General features: G+C 39.0%; 1 protein-coding gene across 2 annotated transcripts; it reads right to left on the bottom strand.

Annotated features, from left to right (window-relative positions):
- Positions 1-4,491: 4,491 nt before the first annotated feature.
- On the bottom strand, positions 4,492-25,014 carry LOC148659962 (uncharacterized). Of its 2 annotated transcripts, XM_088633968.1 has the most exons (15): positions 24,702-25,014; positions 24,160-24,480; positions 23,416-23,733; positions 22,101-22,403; positions 21,419-21,745; positions 20,694-21,011; positions 19,361-19,663; positions 18,358-18,681; positions 17,374-17,691; positions 16,039-16,341; positions 14,710-15,033; positions 11,829-12,146; positions 10,931-11,224; positions 8,071-8,219; positions 4,492-6,234 (listed from the first exon to the last, which is right to left on the bottom strand). In XM_088633968.1, the coding sequence occupies exons 1-15, from the start codon at positions 24,985-24,987 to the stop codon at positions 6,223-6,225; spliced, it is 4,218 nt and encodes a 1,405-aa protein (XP_088490094.1). In that variant the 5' UTR covers positions 24,988-25,014; the 3' UTR covers positions 4,492-6,222. The 2 variants fall into 2 exon arrangements, with proteins under 2 accessions (XP_088490094.1, XP_088490095.1); XM_088633969.1 differs by lacking the exon at positions 4,492-6,234 and having other exon boundaries at positions 8,078-8,323.
- Between the last annotated feature and the right edge of the window lie 959 nt (positions 25,015-25,973).

Below are 25,973 nucleotides of genomic sequence, written 5' to 3'. Positions count from 1 at the left end.
ACCATCGTGAACTAAAGATAGAGTCATGAGAGTCAGTTGCCATGCAGGTGCATCCTCTTCACACAACAGTGACCTTCATCAGAGCTGAACCACTTCCTCAGAGAGCAACGCCCTTCCAGATCGCAGCCGAGCAAGAAAGACGTCACCAGCTTGTAATAATGATGATTAAATAATAAGCGATGGTGTTGCTTATGTATTTACAATGAAACCATTTCCAATGGGGAATGCCAATGAAGCTGTGTCTGTTTCTTCACAAGTCTTAATTAACACTCATCCTTAGTATTCGTTAGCCTTTTAATTACAAAACGTTAATTCACATAAATACCTTGATTTCCTAAAACAGAACTTGTATTTTTTCTCTTTTAACACCTCTCACATGTAGATAAAAGAAAACACACAACCTTTCCCAACATGAGGATTTGCTCTTTTCTGTTTATTTTTACTTTTTTAGATAAAAGGGGGGGCAGCCCGCTTCGATTTGTGAGCCTGAGAGGCGTCTCTAAACCACCGAAAGAGCACAAGATAAGTGTGCCAGCTTGAGGTGATACCGTGAATTATAAAAAAAAAAGTTGTGCAATTTACAGATGATCTGAATAAAATGCACTAGTGAAAAAAAAAAACAAAGCTGAAAGAAGCGGTCCCTGACCGCTTAGTCTCGCAGTGAATAAAAGAAAGAAAGAACTAACGTTAAAACCCAGATCCAGTAGGCTCAGGGTGAAATGTAATTATAAGTATTTTTTAATAAAATAATTTTGAGTGTGTTGTTCTTAAATCGCGGTGCACACGCACTAGGTTTTGATTGTTTTTTTTTAGTAAGACAAACCTCAACGTTGCCGCCCAGGTTTCTGAAATTAGAGCGCAGCGCTATCTGATCTCTGAAGAGTTGAGCTCAAATAGAGAATTAAAAAACTTTACTCTCATTTTCAGTATCACCTAACAATGAATTTACATTAAATAATAAGTAAATCGATTTGCTCCACACTAATATTAACACTTCAAAATACGGAGCCTTTACCGACATAACAGTAACATAGTAGCTACATAAAATACGAATATACAGTAGATAAGATACTCGTCTAAAGCACAACCAAAGAGCCTACGAATAAAAACAAAGCAGTTAATCAATGAGCATGAACTGCTTAAAATGCGTCGTTATAAGCAAGGACGCTGCTTACGTTGTCTTTTCCGACGTCTATCAGTTGTTGCTACAGGGTTTAAAATAATTTTGCCTTTGCAATACTAAAAATAAAGTGACAGATGAGGGCATTTCCCTTTGAGGTTAATGCTTTCTTAGTCGAAAAAAAGAAACCCACATACACTAATGTTCATAAAAATGACGCAGCAACGAACCATTCAAGTCTTTTTCAGGTCGTATAGTTGATACAGGATGAAGAATCAAGATTTGCTCAGCATCACACTTCTTAGCTGCAGGGCAAACCCAGTAAATGCTGAAGAAGCCATTGATAGTCATCAAAGATTTCAAACATAAAGAGGGCACTGTAGTCATGATATAAAATTTGACAAATAGCTGACTGCACTTAATAGCCATATAATTAGTCCTTAGTAAAAGTCTCTACTGTTTTTCTACTGATTCATGTCTAATACTAATGTCTAATTAATGTCTAAGTGATTGAGACCTCTTAGCTGCAGGTGATTGACACTGTATCAAAGTTTTCTTTATGTGTTATACATTACAAAGGGGTTTGTATATGACTTTGCAGCCCCAATGGTAAAGTGTTAATCTTTGGATACTTCAAATTCTCTTTATCAATGGATCATAAGCCAGTTGTTATTGAATTGATAAAATCTTACAGATGGAACAAGCTACCTTCTAGGGGTAAGAGGTGTAGTTCAGGCTATGGTCTGGATAAGGGTTTTGTTACTAATTTTTAATTGAACCATAGTAGGTGTTGGTCACCTTATTAATTCCTTACTGATATATTGCATATTCCTGGCAAAATTGCAAATCCCAAAATTTTGCAAAGCAAAAATAAAACAAAAAGTGATTGTACTCATTAATGAGCAAATGTTCAATAGAAACATAGCTACCATAAAAACCTTTATACATTTCAGTAGGAAAATACAAAGTTTTGTCATAATTTGTGTAATAGTTTATAATAATATGTAATAATAATTATATGCATTATTGACATGCACACCTTTTGAAGCTAAAATATGATATGATCAGATTTAAGGTTAAATATAATTTAAGTAAAAAATGTCAGAAAACTAGAGTTTATCTTAACTCAGGCAAGATGGTTTGGGGGCAAACCCTTTCTCTTAGCAATTTTCCTGTCTGTTCAGGCTTGACAGTTTTTCCATTTCATCACTGTGAACTATACACCCCTTAAACAAGCCATTATCAACACCATATACAATGTGTTGCATTGTGACAATAGTGTACATGATAACAATTTAAATACAAAAGCTTTAAGCAGTAAAAGAGGGTGAAATATGTTTATTAGACTCTTGCTACAGTACATCTTCTTATACTGCACATGGACTCGTGGGTACTGCCTCACAAACTGTCGCTAATTTTAACACTGCTTCGTTTTGTAATAACAACCAGATCGCTCGCGTTTGTAACGAAAGCACAAAGGAAGAAGAGAAAGGCTTGTCTGCACATTCGGAATCGATGCGCTAGTATTTTATTTTGGGGTGTATTTAATATCCTGACCTCGGGTTCCCCGATATTCACTCACGCTCAAGATCGTTCAGACAGCTGACCTGCTGACAGTCTCTCAGGGGTCATCGTCAGGACACTACGCTTTCAGGAACATCAGGAGACTTACATGGTATCTGGAGTACAATTCAGACCTTGTTTTTAATATCATTTTATTTACCGTATTGTTAAATACAATTGAATAACTCTAACAGTAATCTTAAGGGAATCAAACTTACTTAGTAGGATTGATGCTTTGAGTTCTTGTGTAATCTATAAAAACTTTTATTAGCATTAAAAAATAAACTTTAATGCTTTATTCGTTTATATCTATAATAATAATATCACTTTATTAACCCTTTACAATTCCTTGCATTAGGAATTTGTCTTCTCACATACCCCAGCTTGCTCTCCATGAGACACACAGACAGGGAGAGAGCCTGGGGTCAGAGTGCAGGGTCTGCCTTTGTACAGCGCCCCTGGAGCAGTTGGGGTAAAGGGCCTTGCTCAGGGGCCCAACGGAGTAGGATTCCTCTGCCAGCTGTGGGATTTGAACCGGCAACCTTTCGGCCACAGGCGCAGATCCTCAGCCACAGAGCCACTATTAACGACCTGTTATAAACACGTAATTGTATTTAAAGCCTTGGAAGCAGCATATTGATATGAGTTTTTATTCCGCCTCTAGTGTAAACTCCTTGCTCTGTTAATGTGACTCAAACTCACACAGCTGATGCCCACAAGCTGATCCAGGGCCGATAATATGCAAATCAGCACAGGCCACTGGCCAATCACGGTCCAGACCACTAAACCACATGATTGGAGAAAATCAGCATGGTGAAGATGCAAATTCACAATGTTAGAAAGATAGTCAAACAACTCAGGATACGTAGAGATAAAAAAAAATCTATGCATATAATAATAGTTTTTTTTTCAGATTAGACACAAACTGATGAAAAAGACAACAAAACCTCAATCCCTTTCCACCGCATTCACCAGCCACGACAAAGAACATAAAACATAAGCCTAATTACCAATACATTGATTAAGCAGCACACCGTAAACAGACAGGTGTACTGCCGGTTTGGAATTTAATTTAGAATCCATGGAAATCTGTATTCCCCGTGTGTAATGCGTACAAACCAATCCGTAAAATATAAAATGAAACATCAGTGACTTAAAAAGTCGATCGATTTTATTCCAAGATATTGCAGAAAAGAATTGATTTGCTGGAACAATAAAGCAGATGGCTCCATAGAAGCCATTCCAGCGATTAAGCGATGGGCCGTTATATAACCTGTAATAAACACCGCGTATTGCGCAACTACTCATCTCGTGGATCCGATCTCGACTAATCAAGAGAGCCGACAGCACTTAGCGCTTGGTCTCTCCGCACCCCTGTAGTTCCCGGAGTTATTGTTGCTGTCGGCAAGCCCGCCTTCTTCGTCTCTGACTGAATTGAGTTTGCTAATGAAGTAATTTGGAATGTGTGGTTTGCAGGAGAATTTATTCAGTTGTTTCCATTAGTGTTCTTGTTGTAATGTACAGTAAACCAGTCATCGAAGTATAATTTACATGAAACTGTAAAATGTATAGCATAAAAATCAGTGTATCGTTTTAATTGTAAGCCTTTTCGTGAATTTTAACAATTTAATTGCGGAAGAAGTTGATTTACTGGCACCTACGTCTTTGGAGATGTAATGAGTACATCTGTCAGAGCCCACTGTAATTGAAGAAAGTACACAGAAGTGTAGAAAATTCGAGTACCAGACATTCAGTACAAATAATTTAAGGAACAAGGTCATTCACAGGAATAATAAAAGACCACACAGTATAGTACGCACCTTTTATTATTTTGATGAAAGAAACAAATGGTAGAACAAATTAGCAACTGACCTCATCTTGTTAATCGCATTAATTCTAAAATTCATAACAATGTTATCATAAAACCACAATTCCGTTTACAATATACTACGGTTTTAAGATTTTAATAATTGATTAGTCAAAGATTACTTAAGTTTTAATAATAGATAATAATAGTTTAATAATAGATTACTTAAGTTTTTTTATTTGAATGCAGATTAACGCCTTAAAATAGAAAAAAACACAATATCAGCAATTGAAAATAGAAAAAAAAACATGGTAAGCAAATATAAATTGGTCCAGTGGAACAATCAAATTATTCCATTCGATTTTCTTTGAACACATTGTAATGCTGTTAATAAAACACAATGCGACAGAAAAGACAATTGTGTTAAAAGATGCAGTTAATAGTTTTTGTTACTCATATATAATACTATAATAGTTCAGGCGGGTAGCTGCGTCAGCATGCGTAGGCTGCGAAGGAACAATAGGTTTATTCCTTGCTGAAAAGAGAAGAAAGAAAACACAACGTTTCAGCCGTGAAGCCTTCTTCAGGTGTGAGCAAACGTTGTGTTTTCTTTCTTCTCTTTTCAGCATGGAATGAACCTATTACTTGTTCCTATAATACTATAAGCAAAGGCAAATAAAGGGTCTCTTTTCGTGGAGTAAAGTCATTTGGGTTTGACTGTCATCTAGTGGGGAATAGTGGTATCACAACGTTCACCCGCCATTTCTGCATTTCAAGTCGTTGCTCCAGTTCAGACTTAATTAGTGGAGCGATCTTCAGCACCACAGTTAAATAAGTATATAAGGATACATTCAGTAAATAATAAATTGAAAGGTTCAATTTCCTGTAATGGCTTGGAACGAGAGTAACAATTATCTGCACTGATGTAGAACTTCTCATCCCAGAGGATCTTGGGATGGATTTGTCAATGCTGACTTGTCTGAACCAACACCCTTTCCAGAGCCAAGACTGGAGAGAGACGGTTGAGGAATTTCAAGGAATGATGAACTAAATTTGAGACACATTTTGGGAGCAACATGACATTTGGTGACTGTTTTGTCACCAAGGGTTTACATAAGTAGTTCTCAACCAGTTTTGCAGTGAAAAGTCACAGACAGCAGGAATCAGGTTAAGTAAGCTTGTTCCACGTTTATTTCCCCTCCAGATTTAGGTGCAGCACAATGAGAAATGGAGCTAAGCTTTTTCATCGGCATGTACCGTAGCACCATCTCATCTGCAGTCTTCAGTCTTGTTCTTTACCTCTTTAAGATCATATAGATAGATAAGACTGTATTGATCCCAAAGGGAAATTGTTGTGTTGCAGCAGTCCATATACTGTAGCTTCCCCCTAAGAAGAGATTTGTGCCTTTTTTTATTTTTCAAACTACAGTATACTGAGTCATGAATTAAATTGCTCCTCGGAGCATTTCGGCTAATTTATGTGAACTCAATTTCTGACTTGCCACTACAGGTGAGGGAAATGGTTCAGGTTAAGGCTGCAGAAAGAAGAGGATAGAGTTGTTAAAGAGTTATTCGGAAGACCCGTATCATCACATCGGTGCAGATCCCACTTGCTTTGGAAACTGGTGCATTGACTCTAGATCCCACAGACTTTGAAAAGTGTTGTGTTTGTGCCAGGGGGCTTCTATTGTGCTGCCAGTCCCGTTGGGTGGCTGGGATTCAGGGGAATAATTTAATTTCTCACCTGTGGTAACAGAGCAGAAAGACAGGCAAAATAAAAAGGCGATTAAAGAACGAAAACAAATACCAGATTCCAAATACATACCGACAGTTTATAATATTACATTTTGAATGGGTGCGATCAACGTGCTCATTATTTCAGTCATTAATATGACAAATTTGCCAAGACCGGTCGGTGTCCTTTTGTTTTGTTTCATTTCCAAGACTTTTTAAAATCAAAGTTTTTGAAAATCAACATTGCTTCAATTAACCACCATGACATTTTTTGTAAAGTTCTGGATTAATCACTCAGAAATTCTTACTAACTAAAGAAATCCCCCCTAATTCATGACATAAAAAGAGAGCAAAGTTTTATCAGGTTTGCTAGAAGGGCATTTGAAATCATTGTGCACATGTAGCGGAGCTAGTTCGGATACGGTGACGTTAGCGCCCTCACTATGCGTAGCAGGGACTTCAGCTGGCTGGGTTGAGGAAAGTCTCCTCTAGCTCAGGCAGCTGGTTCCCTGTTGCGTTACGCTGGAGACCCGGGTTTGTGCCCCCAGCTGTGGGGGGCACGACGCCGCAAAGCACATTCCATGCCTTCACAGGGCTTTAGGAGTTTTGTGTTTCTTGGAATCTGAGCACTGGAGATTATGCAGTGGTTTAATCTCTTACTTTCCTGCTTCGCTCATTGAAAAGGCCAACAATCTTTGCGAAAGGGATAACCTGTAGGATTCGGTACAAACAACTGGCATTTCCACCTCCTACCAGTAGAGGTCGCTTTCTCTTCCTTCCTGCTAGGATTTGCTTACAGTAAAGCAGGACATATTTTCTCATAATGCTTCCAGTTTCCTTGACTCTCCCTGGGAGTGGTTCTCAAGCTCGGCCTTTTCTGTATGTGTTGTGCACCAGATGAATGACTAATCACAGCCTATAATTTAATTGCGCTTCAGCTTTGACGATGTTGTATGGGTCTTGTATCTGATACAAGATAATGGAGTCCCCGTTACCTGTAAAGCGCTTTGAGTGGAGTGTCCAGAATAGCCCAATGTAAGTGTAAGCAATTCATTAATTATTATTATTATTATACAAAACCTGCACAAATTAGCTTCAGAATTGCCTTCCCTCAGGTGTGCTATCTGAAATGTGACCAACTGGACTAAGGCAAAAGGAAACACACTAACTTTGGGAGCTGTCTGATACACCCACCTGCATCTATTCTTACTAAAAATAGTAAGCAATCCTTAACTGGCTAGCTTAAGCTTTAGTTGCTCAAAATAACGCACTTTAGCTATAGGATAGGTTTGAAACCAAGTCCTTAGAAAACAATTAGCAAGATCAAGGTGCTTACTTGATGTTCTATGTGAGAGTCTGGGGATTTTACAGTTTTAACGTGTAGGGAGACTCAATGAATTTAGAGAGAACTCCAGAGAAAACTTTCTTGGGGGACTCAATGAAGACTGGAACAACTTTACAGGTTCTTTACGAAAATTTCCAACAGCATCTTAAATTCAAGAACTACTTAAAATGATCATAAATTAAATTCAATTGGAGCCCAAAGTGACTGGACCACAATAGAACCTTGCTAGACAATGACACAAAGTATTTGTGTCACTTTTATAGAAAAAGCTCTTGTCCCATCTCACACAATATAAGTTGACATTTCAGGACATAAACTGATGAAGATATTTGCGATAAAATCATTGGTGTTTATCTTTTTTAACAACATTTGTTCAGTATACATCAATATTTCAACAATTTAAACACTGATGTTTAGATTTCTTTGGAAACAATTGTATTATGGCTTATTTGAAAAAAATTAAAATCAGAAATATATAAATCCATTTAAGATGGATCACACCTTCACCATGGTGACAATGCTGCTGTAGATGAAGGAGATGAGGAAGAGGATGATGAATATATAGGCGGTGGTCCAAATTTGCTGCACGTCGTCCTCGGGGATGAAGATATGTGCGGTCTCGTCGAAGTAGTCCTGCTCTTTGATGATGTCTTCAATGGAGGAAACAAGCACATTTCAGTATTAAAACTGATAGCAGTTTGCTTATAGATGCATCAATATGTAATGTAATTGTCACACCACAAGGAGGCATTGCCTAGAAAAAGAAGAAAAAAACATTCACACAGAATACACAACAAATACAAAAATAACAATTCTGGAAAAAATAAAAATAAATTAATATTTGCAAGGTAAGACGAGCTGTTTTGTTATGGGTTATGTTAATCTCTTACTCTCACCTTTATGTACATTGTTGGTCGAGTCATTGAACAATAAAATTAGTATTTTTCTAGCCTGACTCCTAAGTGTTTTATTGTAGTGAACATTTTGTTCCGTGTTGGAACGCAATCATAGGATGCTAAGCTTTCTAGGGAATGGGTCTGTGACACCTGTTCTATAATTATCAAAAGTTATTCTGGCTTTGCTTACAGTAACATGATCAACAATAATCTAGGAACTGTCTCCTCGGAGAAGCCAGAAATCTAAACTATTCCCTTAGATTTAGAGCAACTAACATGGGAATCAACGGTAATTCACACTAAAAATTAAGCAGCAGAGACACTAGAGCATACAGACACAGAAGCAACAGGTAAATTGCTGATTGGTCCAACAAGAGAACACAGGGCAGGTTGTTTCTCAGCAATACGATTACAGGCTGCAGATACGCATTCGCGTAAATATCGTGGTATTTTAGCCGCCCACTCGTTTAGCGGGAGTTTAGGTGGGTAGTAATGGTGGCGGTTGTGGGTGTTGCGTATTACTGGACGTTACAATTTGCGATCTCAAGGAAAGGTACAAACTGAAGAAAAATTAGCTAGGGTAAGTGTTACTTTTTTTAGACATTTTTTAAAAAGAAACCTAAACCTTACTTTTGAATATATGTTTGAGCCAGTAGTCGAATCGATCGTGTTAAAACCAATTCCTTTACATCAGTAACACAGTATCTTTGAGTGTAAGACGAGTACAAACAAGTGTGCAGATTACGTTCGTGCATTTCGGTGAAACTCTGTGAAATTTCGTGAAAGAAAATGGAGAAAAGATGTGTGGAGACTTATAAATAGCAATACGGAAAGTCAGACGGTGCTGAGAGAACTAATGCGAAAACAAATCTTTAAACTATTACAGTAACTATCTTCCTCACACGGAGTTTGTATTCCACTTGAATCCGGCACATTTTTTTTTTAAATTCAGAGTTCAGTTACTTATATAATTTGGAATACCGAAACTTAAACAGTAAGCAAAGTATAGTGAACTTCTTTTCTTGAATCGTGGGTATGCCGCACAATTTTAGTTATTCCCGCAAATCCAGCATTTAAAATATGAGAATTTCGCGCGTGCATCTATTAGCAAGCCCAAGCAGAATAAGATTAAATCAATCATCGCAGATTCTGTCAGATTTTTTTCCCGAACATGTTGGACGGCACTACTGCATGATACAGTGATGTCACAAATAGAGATCGAAAACGGAATGTGAATCGGTTAACGTTCGATAAACGTGAAAACTTCAACATCTAGCTAATAAACTCGGTCAAAAAGTAATGTTGGCTGAAAAGATAGTCTACTTCTGAAGAAGGCGAGCATCCACAGAAAAAAACCACAAGACTCTGAAAAATACCGTTTTGGAACCAATAAAGTCTACAGGAGATTTCAGCTTTACTGGTCATGGGGAAACTTGAAAACCTGCTGAAACACTTCTTGTCCATTTTGAGTGCAGAGGTCAGAGTTCACGTAATAGTCTCCAATGATCCATATGCCTAATTTCCTTTCAACATTTTGCAGAGACTGAGTGAGCATAGTGGTGGATTCAGTTAAAATGGGAAAGCTGCAGTACTTCAAATACTCATGGACATACCAGTTGCAAGTTTTTCATGTGAATGTGGATTCAATGCACAAAATCCAATTAAAACAAATTTCAGAAATGCACTGAATAGTACCAACAAACTCAATGCTATCAAACTTGATACTTATTTTAGAGCTTGGGCCTCCTGAAGGGCAATTTCATTTCAACAGGGCAGGTATAAAGTAGAACGAAATGAGGAGAAGGAGAGAGAGTATGGGGTAAAACTGAGGGAGACAGTGGGGAGAGAGAACGGAGGGGAACAATAATGTACTTGGTTTAGACAGAGAACACCTGAGGTAGATGGAGAGGCGAAAGCTTGAATGAGGAAGAGAAAAAATAAGGAAAAGGACATTTATGAATTTATGAAGCTCAGGTTGTGTATAATTATTTTGATACACTTGTTTCATTAGTCTATTATCCCACCCTAAGATGCTGGAATCCCCCTGATGAGCTTCATTTAAAGGGGAAATTCCCTCTCATTTTTCAAAATAATTTTCAAGCCCTGCTTGCTACTTTTTACAGTAGAAGGCAGAAGAAAAGAGTTCAGCAGGGATCTATTGTTGCACTTGACTCCCTGGATATCTTTTTCTGGAAGATCTGCATCGGAATCTTCTTAAAACTCGGGATGGGCTTATTGGCATACTTGAGATGTTTCACAGTTCATTCTTAAACAGAGGCAGAAAGACTGCTTTTTGTGTTTTTAGCGGAGAATCTGTAACATGTACTGTATGACCATTTTATACTAAGGCTGTTTATATAAAAAAAGACTAACAAATGTATACAGTATGTACACATCTTGCAGAAGAATTGAAGTATGAATACAGTGTACTGATCTTGATGATAAGACAGAAATATTCAGTATACCTAACTTGCTAATATTGTGCAGGAGATGTGTTTTGGAGGCTTCATGGACGATCTTGCAGGTGAAAACCATTCCGGGGGCCCATTCTGCATCAGGAATGTGAAGAGTGCTCCGGCTGGTGAATTTCCCGTCACTTCTTCTGGCTGGCTCACTGTTTGTGTGGTTCTGAGGGGCCGGGTCCTTGTTTAAAAGCCACGTGATGTCGATGGCTTTAGGACTGAAGTCGTACACCAGGCAGACAAGTTCACTGGAAGAGCGCAGGATTTTTGCTTTCGGAGGAGACGAAATCAAGGAGGCTGAAAAATGGGGGAAGGAAAAAAAAAAGATCCCAGTGAGATCGGTACACAAGGGATTTGTATCGGGACAAACAGCAAATGTTGGCAGGTGGTAAGATCTGGAGCTCATGGGAAAAGGACATCTCCATGGAAAGATTCCTGGTCTTAATTTTGATTTAAAACTCTCTCAGTTTCGGTTATTGAAGCTTCTTGGGCTCTATCTTGCGAGTCTGACTGCAATAGTGGATTCTGATGCACAGTTTAACTCCACCATTTTGGATTAAGATTTGTGTTAAACACCAAATCATACTGTACTTACATTTGCCAATGTTAGAGTTGCTAAAGGAGGCAGCAGGAAGGTCTGGGTGTTTGATTCTATATACTGTATAGATCCATGCTGTGACTATTTATAGTATTCAGGTATTTAACTATGTACAGGCATTTCGGTGATAGATTGCTTTACTTTTGGTAGGGAATTGCACACTGTCAGTCTACATAGAACTAAAAAAACTGGAATATGTTCTCAGCTGGAGAGCCATTAGATTTCAGTTTTGTTTTAATTCCTCCTAGACTGAAGCAGGTAGAAGAATTTTATTCATCTAATACATTTTAGAACTTTGCTCACCAAATACATTGTCGACAGAGCCCACAATCGGCTTTGATGAAGACTCGTGCGAGACGTCACAAGCGTACAAGCCTTTATACCAGTCGGACTTGGGGATTTGAAGTTTGCTGTCCATGGAGTACGTGTTGTGCTGGGGATCTTTTGTTGCAGGGCTGTTGGTGTACAGAGATGTCGAGAGCTCTGTACCGTTCAGTTTCCACTTCACAAAGATCTCAGCTGGGAAGAACCCAGATACCAGACACACAAGAATGGCCTTGTCTGAATTTTGCAGGTCAGATTCAGAAGGTTCAAAGATCTGAATCGTAGGCCGTCTGGGATCTGAAACATAAATTGAAGCATTCATGCACATTTAATGTATATGCTTTCATCAAGAGTGTTCAGGATAACCCCATTCTGTTGCTTAAAGCAGTGGTTCTTGAATGTTTCGGACCAAGTACCACCCCTGATCAAACCAAAGCATCCAAGTACCAACTACAAGTCATCTTCTCATAGAAACCACAGAAAATCTCGATGACCAACATGAGCGCGCACACACACACGCATAATGAAAATAGCACTGAGCATTTACCATTTCAGTGAGAGGGGTGAGCCTGTTTAATCAAGCAAAGCCTTGCCATCACGGTGAGTTTCAAATGCAGATCTGGCTCAGCATCTATTTTGTTGCGGTACTTTGTCTTGTTTGCAGCGAGAGCAGAGAAGCCTCACAAAGGTTGGTAGTGGCAAAAGGCATCGAGAACCGCACAGCCTTTAATGAGAGGGCTGGGTATTCACTCTGTCTTTGGATCCAGAAACCCAACGGTGACCGTTGTTTCAATTCTGAGATCAAAGTCGCCTCAGCTGATATCTCGGGCAACTTCTCTTGTTCAGCACAGGTCAGATCCTTGCGTATTCCTACAACATAAACAGTAAAGGGATTCCTGATCCACTCTGGTGTGGCCTCAACTGGAAAATACTCTGACAACTGTTCTTCCAATGACAAGAGGTGCTCTGCAATCACGTCGAACAGCAGCATCAAGTACCCTACCATATGTGCGCAGATAGTTCTCCAAAGTTGGGAAAGAAGAGACATCGCTAGCGTTGATTTTAACAGAAAGCTTCAGTTTTTTCTTCATAGCAGTGATCTTGTCAGACACATCAAAAATTGTTAAAGAGAGCCCCTGCAGTCCCGTATTCAGCTCATTCAAACGTGTGAATATATCAGCCAGGTAGACTAATTTTACCAGCCACACTGGATCATCAAATGGACTTGCCAAGGGAGGTTGCTGGTCATGTAAAAACATCTGTACCTGGGAGAACCGTTAAAAGAGCCTTCTGAGCACTTTGCCCCTTGATAACCATCTCACTTCAGTATTTAGCAAGAGCTGCACATGCTTGCCGCCTGTTTCATTACAAAGCACACTGAACAGACGTGAATTCATTGGTCGAGCCTTGATACAATTCACAACTTTGACAGCCGAGTCCAACACCGATTTTAAATTCTCAGGCATCTTCTTGACTGCCAAAGCCCTGCCTGGATGCTGCAGTGTGTCCACTTCATATCTGGAGCAACCTCTCTAATTCGTGCAACTACACCGCTGTCGGCTTGTCATCGCTCTAGCGCCGTCTGTACAATTTCAGACACCTTTTTTCCAGTCGATGCCATTCTCTTCGATAAATTCATTCATGAGATGTGCTCTCCTGTAGTTCTTGTTGGTAGCGGCTTGCAGAACAGAAAGATCGGTATTCTTGGCGTCTAATCCTTTCAGCCATGACATTATCCCGGATTTTTTGCGAAGTATTCATTTTCGATCGATTGTTCTGTCGGCGAATGTGGAGCCGTTGGAGAATTTGTTTCCCTGTTTCCCCTTCAAAGACAGTCAGGACTCTATCTCAGAAGTTAAAAGAAGTTTTTATTTCATGCGGTTGAGAGAAAACGCAGAGATGCTCGGTGTCTTTTTCTTAAGTTAACGTAGAACAGTCCTTTTCTGTTATCTATCACGCTTTCCTGTGCTTACAAGATTGGCAGTTCTCCAAAATCACGCACGTTCTCCTACCTTACTATTTGCTAAAGATCACTTCTTTTAATACAAACGGTCACTTGCGCTCATAGCATGCATTCTTATGCAATGGTATAGAATTACACAGTAGCTCTTGTGTCCACTCAAGTACAGTATTAGTGCGGGCTGAATCAATGTAGCTAAGTACGTAGGCTGTGAATTTGACACACTGGCCTGGGATCTGGAAGTGAAGATAGATGTGTAATACCAAATATTTATTTTGTTTCAGTTAAGATTTAGTGCGTAGGCTGTGAATTTGACACATAAACTAATTTTATTAAAATAGAAAATGAAAACCCGTCCCAATTTTTCAGTGCACACTACAAATTTCCAGGGTCATTTGGCGTACCACCTGGGGGCGCTCCGCATTTGAGAACCATGGGCTTAAAGTTTTCAGTTTTATGATGCTAAAGGTCAGGTAATGTTCCAGAAGAGGAGACCCCTGTAAGTCATGAATTTCTACTTTATTAATGAAATAACATTGAGCTTCTTAAAAGGACTAATAGAGTTGACTAGTTTTGACTAGACATGCATATTGTTTTTTTTAATTACAGATGAAAGCCACTAGCCTGCCTCTGTAGAAATGTTCATTATTTAAGCACTAGGATATTGGTGCATAGTTGATGGGTTACAATGTTTTTCCTATTTACAAAAATACCAAAAACATGGAAAAGGAGTAAGTCCAAAATTGTAATATTTAGTCATTCACATCCTCTTAGGAAGATGACAGCATATAGACCTTGTCATATCTATGGATTATAGATGAATGAAAGTACAGTGGTGCTCAGTTTGTCTTGTGGATATTGGGTAAATGTCTTTTTCTAAAGTGGTTGTAGATCTCTTACCTTTGAATTTTGCAATTTGCAGTTTCTGTGTCTGGTCTGAACAAGGGTGGCTCACTTCACAAGTGATTTCCTTGTATGTGTTCCATTCTTCTGCCTTCACCCTCAAAGAGCTGTTCATGGACTCTGTCCCATTGGTATTGACCACCGGTTGTGTCTCGCCACTCCTGGTGCTGAGGGATCCGCTGACTGTCCAGCTGATGGAGAAGTCCTTCAAGTTGTAGCCAATCACTAGACACGTAACGGTCAAGTCTTTCTGCTGAGAACTCTCCCGAAATGAGGGCCCGGAGATGAATACCTCTGCCTTCACGGGGGTGTTCCGGAAAACTGAAAGAAGATGATAAATTATGGAGAAGACCAAAGAAAGCTTTGATTTCTTAAAAATGCTGTCTGATGCTTTTGTATAACTTTTTTTTTCCTTAAGGTAAACCTCAATGCAAAAGGTATTATCTTCATGTAATAATGAAAAGTAACTTTGGTGGGGAAAAAACATAACAACATGTTTCACTCCTGCCAACCTCCACTTCAGTTGAGGTGGAATACTGTGGAGATCTTAGTGAATTAACATGAGTGGAATATGGTGTGGTGTTACCTAATGTTAAGACTTTTCTCCTCTTGATCAAGCTGCTACCCTGATTACTTCTGTATCTACCAACACTGCAGCCGATAGTGTCTGCTAACCTGAAGTGGATGGTAGTGAAACACCTAGTCCTGTAAACTGAGTTAGAATTTCTTAGACTGGTAAAAGGAATATAACTGTTTTAACAGCTAATTAAGTCAAAATTTTAACCAATAATTCAGGATCCATCTCTCTTCTTGTCAGATGCAATTATTTTTTATGGATTGGTTTTTAATGACAATTAAAGGGGTGCACCGAGAGGTCACTAGTATTAAAAGAAGCCACACTGCTGGTTCATCAATTACACAATTTTTTTAGAAGAGCCTAGACATGTAGCGATGTTTGCAACTTGATGCTGTTTGCCAATGACTTGTTGGATTGAAATGCAACTCAGGATTTGTACAGGTATCCATGGCCACAGTTCAGTTGCATTGTCAGTGTTAGCTTCATTCCCTTATATATACAGCATTTTGGTAGCTGCCTTTCCCTTCCAGGCAATAGAAGCCATATCATCCAGCAATTGTTTAACTGCCTTATCCAATACAGGGTCAGGGTGTTTGCTTGCTCTAATATGATTTTTTAAACATTTTATGTGTAGTGTGAAAGTAGCCTTGATTGGTTTGATCCATAAAATCGTAGATTTTGATAAATTTAACAAAAATAAATGTATAGCTGAATCATGAAACTCCTGCCAGAAGTGATACTGCCCATACCTGAACATTTACTGATGTTCTCTTTCCTGACTTCAAGAAGAAATGGGTCCTCCACTTCACACTGGAAAACATCTCCTCTGTTCCACTCGCTCTTGGGTACCTCCAGCTCACTAGTTACACTGAAGCGACCATCTGATCCCATCGCTCTTCTCTCGGTTGTGCTCCTCTTCAGTTGATTTTGACTATGCCACTTGATTGTTGGACTGAACCCAGACACAGAGCAGACCAAATACTGGGAGTTGTCCTTAGTAAAGCTTTCACTTGGGGATAGCAGGAGTTTGATTGTGGGTGTACCTATAAGAGCTTAAAAAAGGATAACATATTGTTTCAGTCTAATCACATGGAATGGCTTTCAAAATTGTGCGCTTGATAAAAGCAGGATTCAGATAATTAACCAAATTATGTGTTTAAAAAAAGCTGTGTTCTTTATATATTTGCTATAGCTCTTTTGATTTCACAACAGATGCTGGATGCTTGCAGTCTGGAGAAGCGAGGTGAATTTCCACAATCCAAGAAGAAAGCATGAAACACGTTTATAAAATCAAATGGCTGTACAATTAAATTCATTCAGTTTTCTTGACCCGCTTATGTCAATTTCAAAATATGTTTTTTAAAACAATGAAATCTTAATGTCCCATTTTTGTAACATTTCGTATTATCACAGTAGCAATTTAAGTATTGAGAGGTCTACAAGGTTAGACTCTTTGGCTTTTTGTCACTAATTCCTAAGCCAACCTTATGACTCATCATATGAAGGAAGATGTAGTATGTTCATGTACTGTATTTACTCCAATATAAGCACGTAGTGTAGGAAACACGGATGTACAGAAATTAAAAATTGTCTTGTTAAGTGTTTCTCATACAGGTGAAATGAATCAGATTGCATGTAATTTCACTAAATTATCACCAAATTTTATTTGAGAATTATTTCCTGGCATTCTTGTGGGGCTGTATTCAGTTATACTGTATCTATGGCCAGGTGGAGTCAAGCTCTTATGGAACTGTCAAAAGAGAAAGTGGTGCTAGCACACAAATATGATCAGAAAACCCATGAAACCAAACTGAAAGGAACATTCTCTTACGAGTGAGAATTGAATTATCTGGAAATTTTTTTGGCTCCATTGCCTTGGTTAACTACACAGTTGTAAGGTTTCAGATTTGGCCACTCATTTTTCTGGATTAAGATTCTGCTGACCATTGAGAAACCATTGAGTCAGAGTGTTGAAAGCTATGGTGTTCGCTACTGTGAAAGTTCAGATGTGCTCATCTGACGCTCACTCTCAATTATAAGTATGAAAAGAAATAAAATACAAATCAAAAGGTTCATACACTTACCAGTAAGCACTTTGTCATTTTCTGGAAACTTCCTTTCTCCATTGCCTTGGTTAAATACACATTTGTAGGATTTCAGATTTGGCCACTTATTTCTCTGGATGAATATTCTGCTGACCATTGAGAAATTGGTCTTTCCTCCATCACTGGTAACGGGCTCGTTCGTGTACTGGTCATTGGGCACATCTCTGTTATCTAGTTGCCACTTCACGTAGATGTCGCTTGGAAAGAAACCAGTGAGGAGGCACTCCAGCTCTGCTGTGTCTGCTCCCAGGTCATCTCGGAGAGACCTTCTCACCTCTACTGTGGGTGGCCTGGGATCTGGAAGTGAAGATAGATGTGTAATACCAAATATTTATTTTGTTTCAGTTAAGATTTAGTGCGTAGGCTGTGAATTTGACACATAAACTAATTTTATTAAAATAGAAAATGAAAACCCATCCCAATTTTTCTGTGCACACTACAAATTTCCAGGGTCATTTGGCGTACCACCTGGGGGCGCTCCGCATTTGAGAACCATGGGCTTAAAGTTTTCAGTTTTATGATGCTAAAGGTCAGGTAATGTTCCAGAAGAGGAGACCCCTGTAAGTCATGAATTTCTACTTTATTAATGAAATAACATTGAGCTTCTTAAAAGGACTAATAGAGTTGACTAGTTTTGCAAAAGACATGCATATTGTTTTTTTTTTATTACAGATGAAAGCCACTAGCCTGCCTCTGTAGAAATGTTTATTATTTAAGCACTAGGATATTAGTGCATAGTTGATGGGTTACAATGTTTTTCCTATTTACAAAAATACCAAAAACATGGAAAAGGAGTAAGTCCAAAATTGTAATATTTAGTCATTCACATCCTCTTGGGAAGATGACAGCATATAGACCTTGTCATATCTATGGATTATAGATGAATGAAAGTACAGTGGTGCTCAGTTTGTCTTGTGGATATTGGGTAAATGTCTTTTTCTAAAGTGGTTGTAGATCTCTTACCTTTGAATTTTGCAATTTGCAGTTTCTGTGTCTGGTCTGAACAAGGGTGGCTCACTTCACAAGTGATTTCCTTGTATGTGTTCCATTCTTCTGCCTTCACCATCAAAGAGCTGTTCATGGACTCTGTCCCATTGGTATTGACCACCGGTTGTGTCTCGCCACTCCTGGTGCTGAGGGATCCGCTGACTGTCCAGCTGATGGAGAAGTCCTTCAAGTTGTAGCCAATCACCAGACACGTAACGGTCAAGTCTTTCTGCTGAGAACTCTCCCGAAATGAGGGCCCGGAGATGAATACCTCTGCCTTCACAGGGGTGTTCCGGAAAACTGAAAGAAGATGATAAATTATGGAGAAGACCAAAGTGGATGGTAGTGAAACACCTAGTCCTGTAAACTTAGTTAGAATTTCTAAGACTGGTAAAAGGAATATAACTGTTTTAACAGCTAATTAAGTTAACATTTTAACCAATAATTCAGGATCCATCTCTCTTCTTGTCAGATGCAATTATTTTTTATGGATTGGTTTTTAAAGACAATTAAAGGGGTGCACCAAGAGGTCACTAGTATTAAAAGAAGCCACACTACTGGTTCATCAATTACCCGATTTTTTTAGAAGAGCTTAGACATGTAGCGATGTTTGCAACTTGATGCTGTTTGCCAATGACTTGTTGGATTGAAATGCAACTCAGGATTTGTACAGGTATCCACAGCCACAGTTCAGTTGCATTGTCAGTGTTAGCTTCATTCCCTTATACATACAGCATTTTGATAGCTGCCTTCTCCCTTCCAGGCAATAGAAGCCATATCATCCAGCAATTGTTTAACTGCCTTATCCAATACAGGGTCAGGGTGTTTGCTTGCTCTAATATGATTTTTTAAACATTTTATGTGTAGTTTGAAAGTAGCCCTGATTGGTTTGATCCACCAAATCGTAAATTTTGATAAATGTATCACTAAATTTATAGCTGAATCATGAAACTCCTGCCAGAAGTGATACTGCCCATACCTGAACATTTACTGATGTTCTCTTTCCTGACTTCAGGAAGAAATGGGTCCTCCACTTCACACTGGAAAACATCTCCTCTGTTCCACTCGCTCTTGGGTACCTCCAGCTCACTAGTTACACTGAAACGACCATCTGATCCCATCGCTCTTCTCTCGGTTGTGCTCCTCTTCAGTTGATTTTGACTATGCCACTTGATTGTTGGACTGAACCCAGACACAGAGCAGACCAAATACTGGGAGTTGTCCTTAGTAAAGCTTTCACTTGGGGATAGCAGGAGTTTGATTGTGGGTGTACCTGTAAGAGCTTAAAAAAGGATAACATATTGTTTCACTCTAATCGCATGGAATGGCTTTCAAATTGTGCGCTTGATAAAAGCAGGATTCAGATAATTAACCAAATTATGTTTTTGAAAAAAGCTGTGTTCTTTATATATTTGCTATAGCTCATTTGATTTCACAACAGATGCTGGATGCTTGCAGTCTGGAGAAGCGAGGTGAATTTCCACAATCCAAGAAGAAAGCATGAAACACGTTTATAAAATCAAATGGCTGTACAATTAAATTCATTCAGTTTTCTTGACCCGCTTATGTCAATTTCAAAATATGGTTTTTAGAACAATGAAATCTTAATGTCCCATTTTGTAACATTTCGTATTATCACAGTAGCAATTTAAGTATTGAGAGGTCTACAAGGTTAGACTCTTTGGCTTTTTGTCACTAATTCCTAAGCCAACCTTATGACTCATCATATGAAGGAAGATGTAGTATGTTCATGTACTGTATTTACTCCAATATAAGCACGTAGTGTAGGAAACACGGATGTACAGAAATTAAACATTGTCTTGTTAAGTGTTTCTCATACAGGTGAAATGAATCAGATTGCATGTAATTTCACTAAATTATCACCAAATTTTATTTGAGAATTATTTCCTGGCATTCTTGTGGGGCTGTATTCAGTTATACTGTATCTATGGCCAGGTGGAGTCAAGCTCTTATGGAACTGTCAAAAGAGAAAGTGGTGCTAGCACACAAATATGATCAGAAAACCCATGAAACCAAACTGAAAGGAACATTCTCTTACGAGTGAGAATTGAATTATCTGGAAATTTTTTTGGCTCCATTGCCTTGGTTAACTACACAGTTGTAAGGTTTCAGATTTGGCCACTCATTTTTCTGGATTAAGATTCTGCTGACCATTGAGAAACCATTGAGTCAGAGTGTTGAAAGCTATGGTGTTCGCTACTGTGAAAGTTCAGATGTGCTCATCTGACGCTCACTCTCAATTATAAGTATGAAAAGAAATAAAATACAAATCAAAAGGTTCATACACTTACCAGTAAGCACTTTGTCATTTTCTGGAAACTTCCTTTCTCCATTGCCTTGGTTAAATACACATTTGTAGGATTTCAGATTTTGCCACTTATTTTTCTGGATGAATATTCTGCTGACCATTGAGAAATTGGTCTTTCCTCCATCACTGGTAACGGGCTCGTTTGTGTACTGGTCATTGGGCACATCTCTGTTATCTACTTGCCACTTCACGTAGATGTCGCTTGGAAAGAAACCAGTGAAGAGACACTCCAGCTCTGCTGTGTCTGCTCCCAGGTCATCTCGGAGTGACCTTCTCACCTCCACTGTGGGTGGCCTGGGATCTGGAAGTGAAGATAGATGTGTAATACCAAATATTTTGTTTCAGTTAAGATTTAGTGCTGATGTTAACAAAGAGTTTGCTAAAACACCACCTCAGCAGAAGGTAAAAATTTCTAGCTCACAAGAAATCTAGCTTCACTAAAAGACAAAGTTTCTAAAGACATCCCCTTAAGATCTTGACAAGCAGTCTAAAAAACAAAGATTTCTCTAGAGCATCTTCAGATGTCTGAGGACTTAATTATGGTGTGGACTTTACAGCTTCATTTGCAGCTCACACTGTAGCATTTCAACAGGGTATTTTAAGTTCTTTGCAGAAGACAAAAACAGAAGCTTTTACAGATGTTTTACTGTAATCATAATTGTCATGTTGATATCGATAATTAGTAAAAAGAGAAAAGGACAACTCTACCTGTTGTTCTTCTGGTTTCTGCTGTTCGTGGCATTTGTTGGCAAGGGTGCTTCACTTCACATGAGACAGGCTTGCCTTGGTTCCATGTGTTTCCTGTCAACTTCAGAAAGCTTTTCATTGTCTCTGTGCCACTGGTGTTCACTTTAAGAACTTCTGTACTTATCCCATTGGTGTGTGTTTTCCCATCAATCTTCCAGGTAATGGAAAATTCCTGTAGGTTGTAGCCAATCACCAGACATGTGGCAGTGAGTTGTTTTCCCTGAGAAATGTCTTGGATCGATGGTCCAATGAGAAACACTGCTGCATTCCTAGGAGAACTCTGAAGCACTGGAAGAGAAGAGAACACCCTATGTATCAAGTTTACATTTCTGTGTCTTCTTTCGTGATTGGGTGCTCCACAGGGATTTTCATTATTAAAGGTTAAATCGAACTAATAGTGAGCATTCATTCCGATTACAGTTACTTTTGTCAGACAGAGTTGAAGATAATGTTTTAAAGAATTTATGGACATGATGGATTGCCCTGTTTGCCTAGACTTGGACCTCAGTGATACTGAAGCAGATATTGGAAACTGCCCAAGCAGTTGTGATGTTTTTGTTTGTTTTTTGAGTAAAAGGTTACATTGTAGATTAAAATCAACTGTATATCATGAGATTCCTGAGAGAAGTGATACTGCCCATACCTGAACATTTACTGATGTTTTCTTTCCTGGTGTGCAGAAGAAATGGGTCCTCCACTTCACACTGGAAAACATCTCCTCTGTTCCACTCGCTCTTGGGTACCTCCAGCTCACTAGTTACACTGAAGCGACCATCTGATCCTCTTGCTCTTCTCTCAGTTGTGCTCCTCTTCGGTTGATCTTGACTACGCCACTTGATTGTTGGACTGAACCCAGATGCAGAACACACCAGATGCAGGGGGCTTTTCTCAGATTGGCTTTCACTTGGGGATAGCAGGAGTTTGACTGTGGGTGCACTTGCAAGACCTTTACAAAGGAGAACATATTGTTTCAATCTTAACCCATGGAATGGCTTTCCCAAATGTGTGTTTGATAATGGTGGGATACAGATAATGTTGCTAATTTAGTGGTAGAGCAGTTTGTATCTTTGCAACAATATCTTTGGTATTCCAGGTACAGTCAGTTGATAGGATGATGCATCTTTCAGGCTTTAGGACTGAGATCAATGTACACAATCTCAAAAGAGGCACAAAGCATGTTTCAGAATATCACAGCTGTGCACATAAGTTTAATTCATGGTGTTGTATTGACTAGGCCAATTATCTTTTTTAATGAGATATCAAATTCTATTTATTTGTCCATATAATATTCAAACTTTTTTTTTCAAATAATTAAATGCTTCCATATTTCAGTAAGTTTAAGTTCTTAGACGTTTTCACTCTTATTTCTAAAATGAGCTGTTGTTCTTTATTCTTTGTATTCTACCAAAGCAGATTCAGTGTTTCTCTGCTGTCCTCAGTTGTGGAGCTGGCTGAATGAAACACTTATGTATAGAAATTATTTTGTGGGAGTCTTCACCCACTCTTACACCAAGGCCAGTTTTCCCAGGTGCCAGTTAACCTACCAGTATGTCTTTTTACTGTGGGAGGAAACTAGAGCACCTGGAGAACATCTGTGTTAACAGAGGGAGGACATCAACCTCAGACAGCAGATAGCACCCCAGGTCTGGCATTGAACACAGGGCTCCAACACTGCAAGCAGTAATGCAAACCACTGCGCCACCATGCACCTGATTTCTCCTTCAGCTACGTGATAATTCCCTATATTATGTATTATATATAAATTATATATTTTGCCAAATACCATGTGGGAGTTGTTCTAGGGGATGTTTTGTAGTTTGATTTTAGTAATACGTTAACCACCATCTATATCCCAGAGGAGTCAGAGTGTCGAAAGGCTATGGTTTGATAGGACACTCACTCACAATAACATTCATGAATGGAAAAAAAATTGCAAATCAAAAGGTTCATACTCTTACCAGTAAGAACTTTATCATTTTCTGGAAACTTCCTTTCTCCATTGCCTTGGTTAAATACACACTTGTAGGATTTCAGATTTGGCCACTTATTTCTCTGGATGAATATTCTGCTGACCATTGAGAAATTGGTCTTTCCTCCATCACTGGTAACGGGCTCGTTCGTGTACTGGTCATTGGGCACATCTCTGTTATCTACTTGCCACTTCACATAGATGTCACTTGGAAAGAAACCAGTGAGGAGACACTCCAGCTCTGCTGTGTCTGCTCCCAGGTCATCTCGGAGAGACCTTCTCACCTCCACTGTGGGTGGCCTGGGATCTGGAAGTGAAGATAGGTGTGTAATGCCAAATATTTGTTAATTATTGTTTGTTTTGTTGCAGTTCACATAAGGTGTAGTGCTGATGTTAACAAAGAGTTTGCTAAAACACCACCTCAGCAGAAGTTTGAAATTTCTACCTCTTTTACTAGAACTTTCAAAAGACATCCCCTTAGGATCTTGACAAACAATCTAAAAAAAAAAGTAAAGATTTCTCTAGAGCCTCTTCACATGTCTGAGGACTCTTTTTTAATCATAGTGTGCACTTTACAACTTTATGTGCAGCTCACTTACTGTCACATTTCAAAAGGGAATTTTCCGTTCTTTGTAGAAGACAAGAAATAGAAGCTTTTACAGATGTTTTACTGTAAACATCATTGTCATGATGTTATTGATAATTAATGAAAAGAGTAATAAGACAACTCTACCTGTTTTTCTGGCTTCTGCATTCTGTGGCTTTTGTTGGCAAGGGTGCTTCACTTCACATGAGACAGGCTTGCCTTGGTTCCATGTGTTTCCTGTCAACTCCAGAAAGCTTTTCATTGTCTCTGTGCCATTGGTGTTGACTGTAGTTTCTGTCCTTATCCCTTTGGTGGGTGTTTTCCCATCAATCTTCCAGGTAATGGAAAATTCCTGTAGGTTGTAGCCAATCACCAGACATGTGGCAGTGAGTTGTTTTCCCTGAGAAATGTCTTGGATCGATGGTCCAATAAGAAACACTTCTGCGTTCCTAGGAGAACTCCGAGGCACTGGAAGAGAAGAGAACACACTATATATCAAGTTTACATTTCTGTGTCTTCTTTCATGATTTGGGTGCTCCACAGGGTTTTTCATTATAAATTTAAACCAAACTTAAGGTGGCCATTCAGTCCAATTACAGTTATTTTTGTCAAGCAGGTTGTGAAAGAGGTTTTAAATTCAGAGAATAATTAAAAGTATAATGCATTGCATTGGATCAAGGAGAACCCACCTGTGCACATGCTAATGTTGTCAGTCCGCACTATGCTGTTGTGGGTGGCCTTGCAGGTGTACACAGAGTTGTTTTGCCAGTGTTGGTGTGGAACATCTAACTGGCTGATTGCAGTGTACGTTTCTCTCCCTATTTTGACAGGCTCAGATTGCTTTCCCCGATTTGACTGGAGTCCATTCTCCTCCCATGTTATAGTTATTTTGTTCGGATAAAAATCCGTGATTAGGCACGACAAGGTGATGGAGGTGGCTTTTCCATCGTTTGGCAAGAGTGGTGGAGTAATCATCACCTTTGGTGCACTTGGATGCGTGGAAGCTGTGAAGAAATTAAGATGTCATTAAGAATTACATTTAACATTGAAACTCTAGCGGAAGTACCATCTCTAAAGCGGTGAGTTTAATATAAAAAAAGTGTGATTAATAGGAAAATATTACACATTACAATCTGCCATCTCTGGTGCTGGGAAGCCCCAATCTAGCTCCTTATAGTCCTCCTGTTTTAAAAGATTAGTAATAAGCTATTGATCGTTCTAATGTATTAAGTATGTGTTCTGTTTAGTTGGGAGAACCCTAGACCTTGAGGTATGAAAAATACTTCGGCTGTAGTCTCAACATTACTTCGTTTAACAAATTGCATGCTTGTTTGACCGCAATGGAGTTGTTCCATGTGAAGAAATGAATTTAATAGTAACCTGTTCTGTGAGAATAGGCAACAGCTTTTCCAGGCTATTTCTTATCACAGGAGCCCCTCCATCTGCTGCATGCTCAGTCCCCTGCTCTACTCCTTGTTCACCCACGATTGAGGATCGAAATTACCCAGCGAATGCACTTTTCTCTCTACATCTCTCTAGTAGAAGATTTAGGAGTACAAAAGCCTGGACGTCTAGGTTAGAAGAAATTTACTACCCCACAACCACAAAAGTCCTGAACTCCACCTCTTAAAACCTCCTACCCCACTTACACCGCACTGCTTTCTTTGCACTAAACTGCCGATTTTGGATTTTGCACCCGCTGCTGCTGCTGTCATTTGTGATGTAATTTGTCATGTGAGAAAACATGCAGGTGAGGATTGCATTTTACTCAAGTACATATGACAATAAACTTGAACTGCAAACCTTGCTGGATTGAGTTCTCCAGGCTGGAGGTCTCTGTTCTAAACCAAAATGATTGGTATTTCTATAAAGGTTAAGTTCGTTTTAGAAGTCACCCGAAAGCCATTTATTCCTAAATTTCTTCCTCCAGTCTTATTCATGAAAATGTGTAGGGCGTGTGT

Source organism: Lepisosteus platostomus, chromosome 6, assembly GCF_059453375.1.
Source record: "Lepisosteus platostomus isolate fLepPlt1 chromosome 6, fLepPlt1.hap1, whole genome shotgun sequence".
In the NCBI taxonomy this organism is placed as follows: Eukaryota; Metazoa; Chordata; class Actinopteri; order Semionotiformes; family Lepisosteidae; genus Lepisosteus; species Lepisosteus platostomus.
Note: the sequence above shows the minus strand (reverse complement) of the source record. Positions and strands in the feature narration are given on the sequence as shown.

Coding starts and splice junctions, on each gene's coding strand:
- LOC148659962 (XM_088633968.1), bottom strand. CDS start 24,987: ATGATTACTCCACCACTCTTGCCAAACGATGGAAAAGCCACCTCCATC. Junction 18,682..19,360: donor GAACATCAGTAAATGTTCAG/GTATGGGCAGTA, acceptor ATCTTCTTTCAG/TTTTCCGGAACACCCCTGTG. Junction 12,147..14,709: donor GCAAATTGCAAAATTCAAAG/GTAAGAGATCTA, acceptor TTTATGTTTCAG/ATCCCAGACGGCCTACGATT.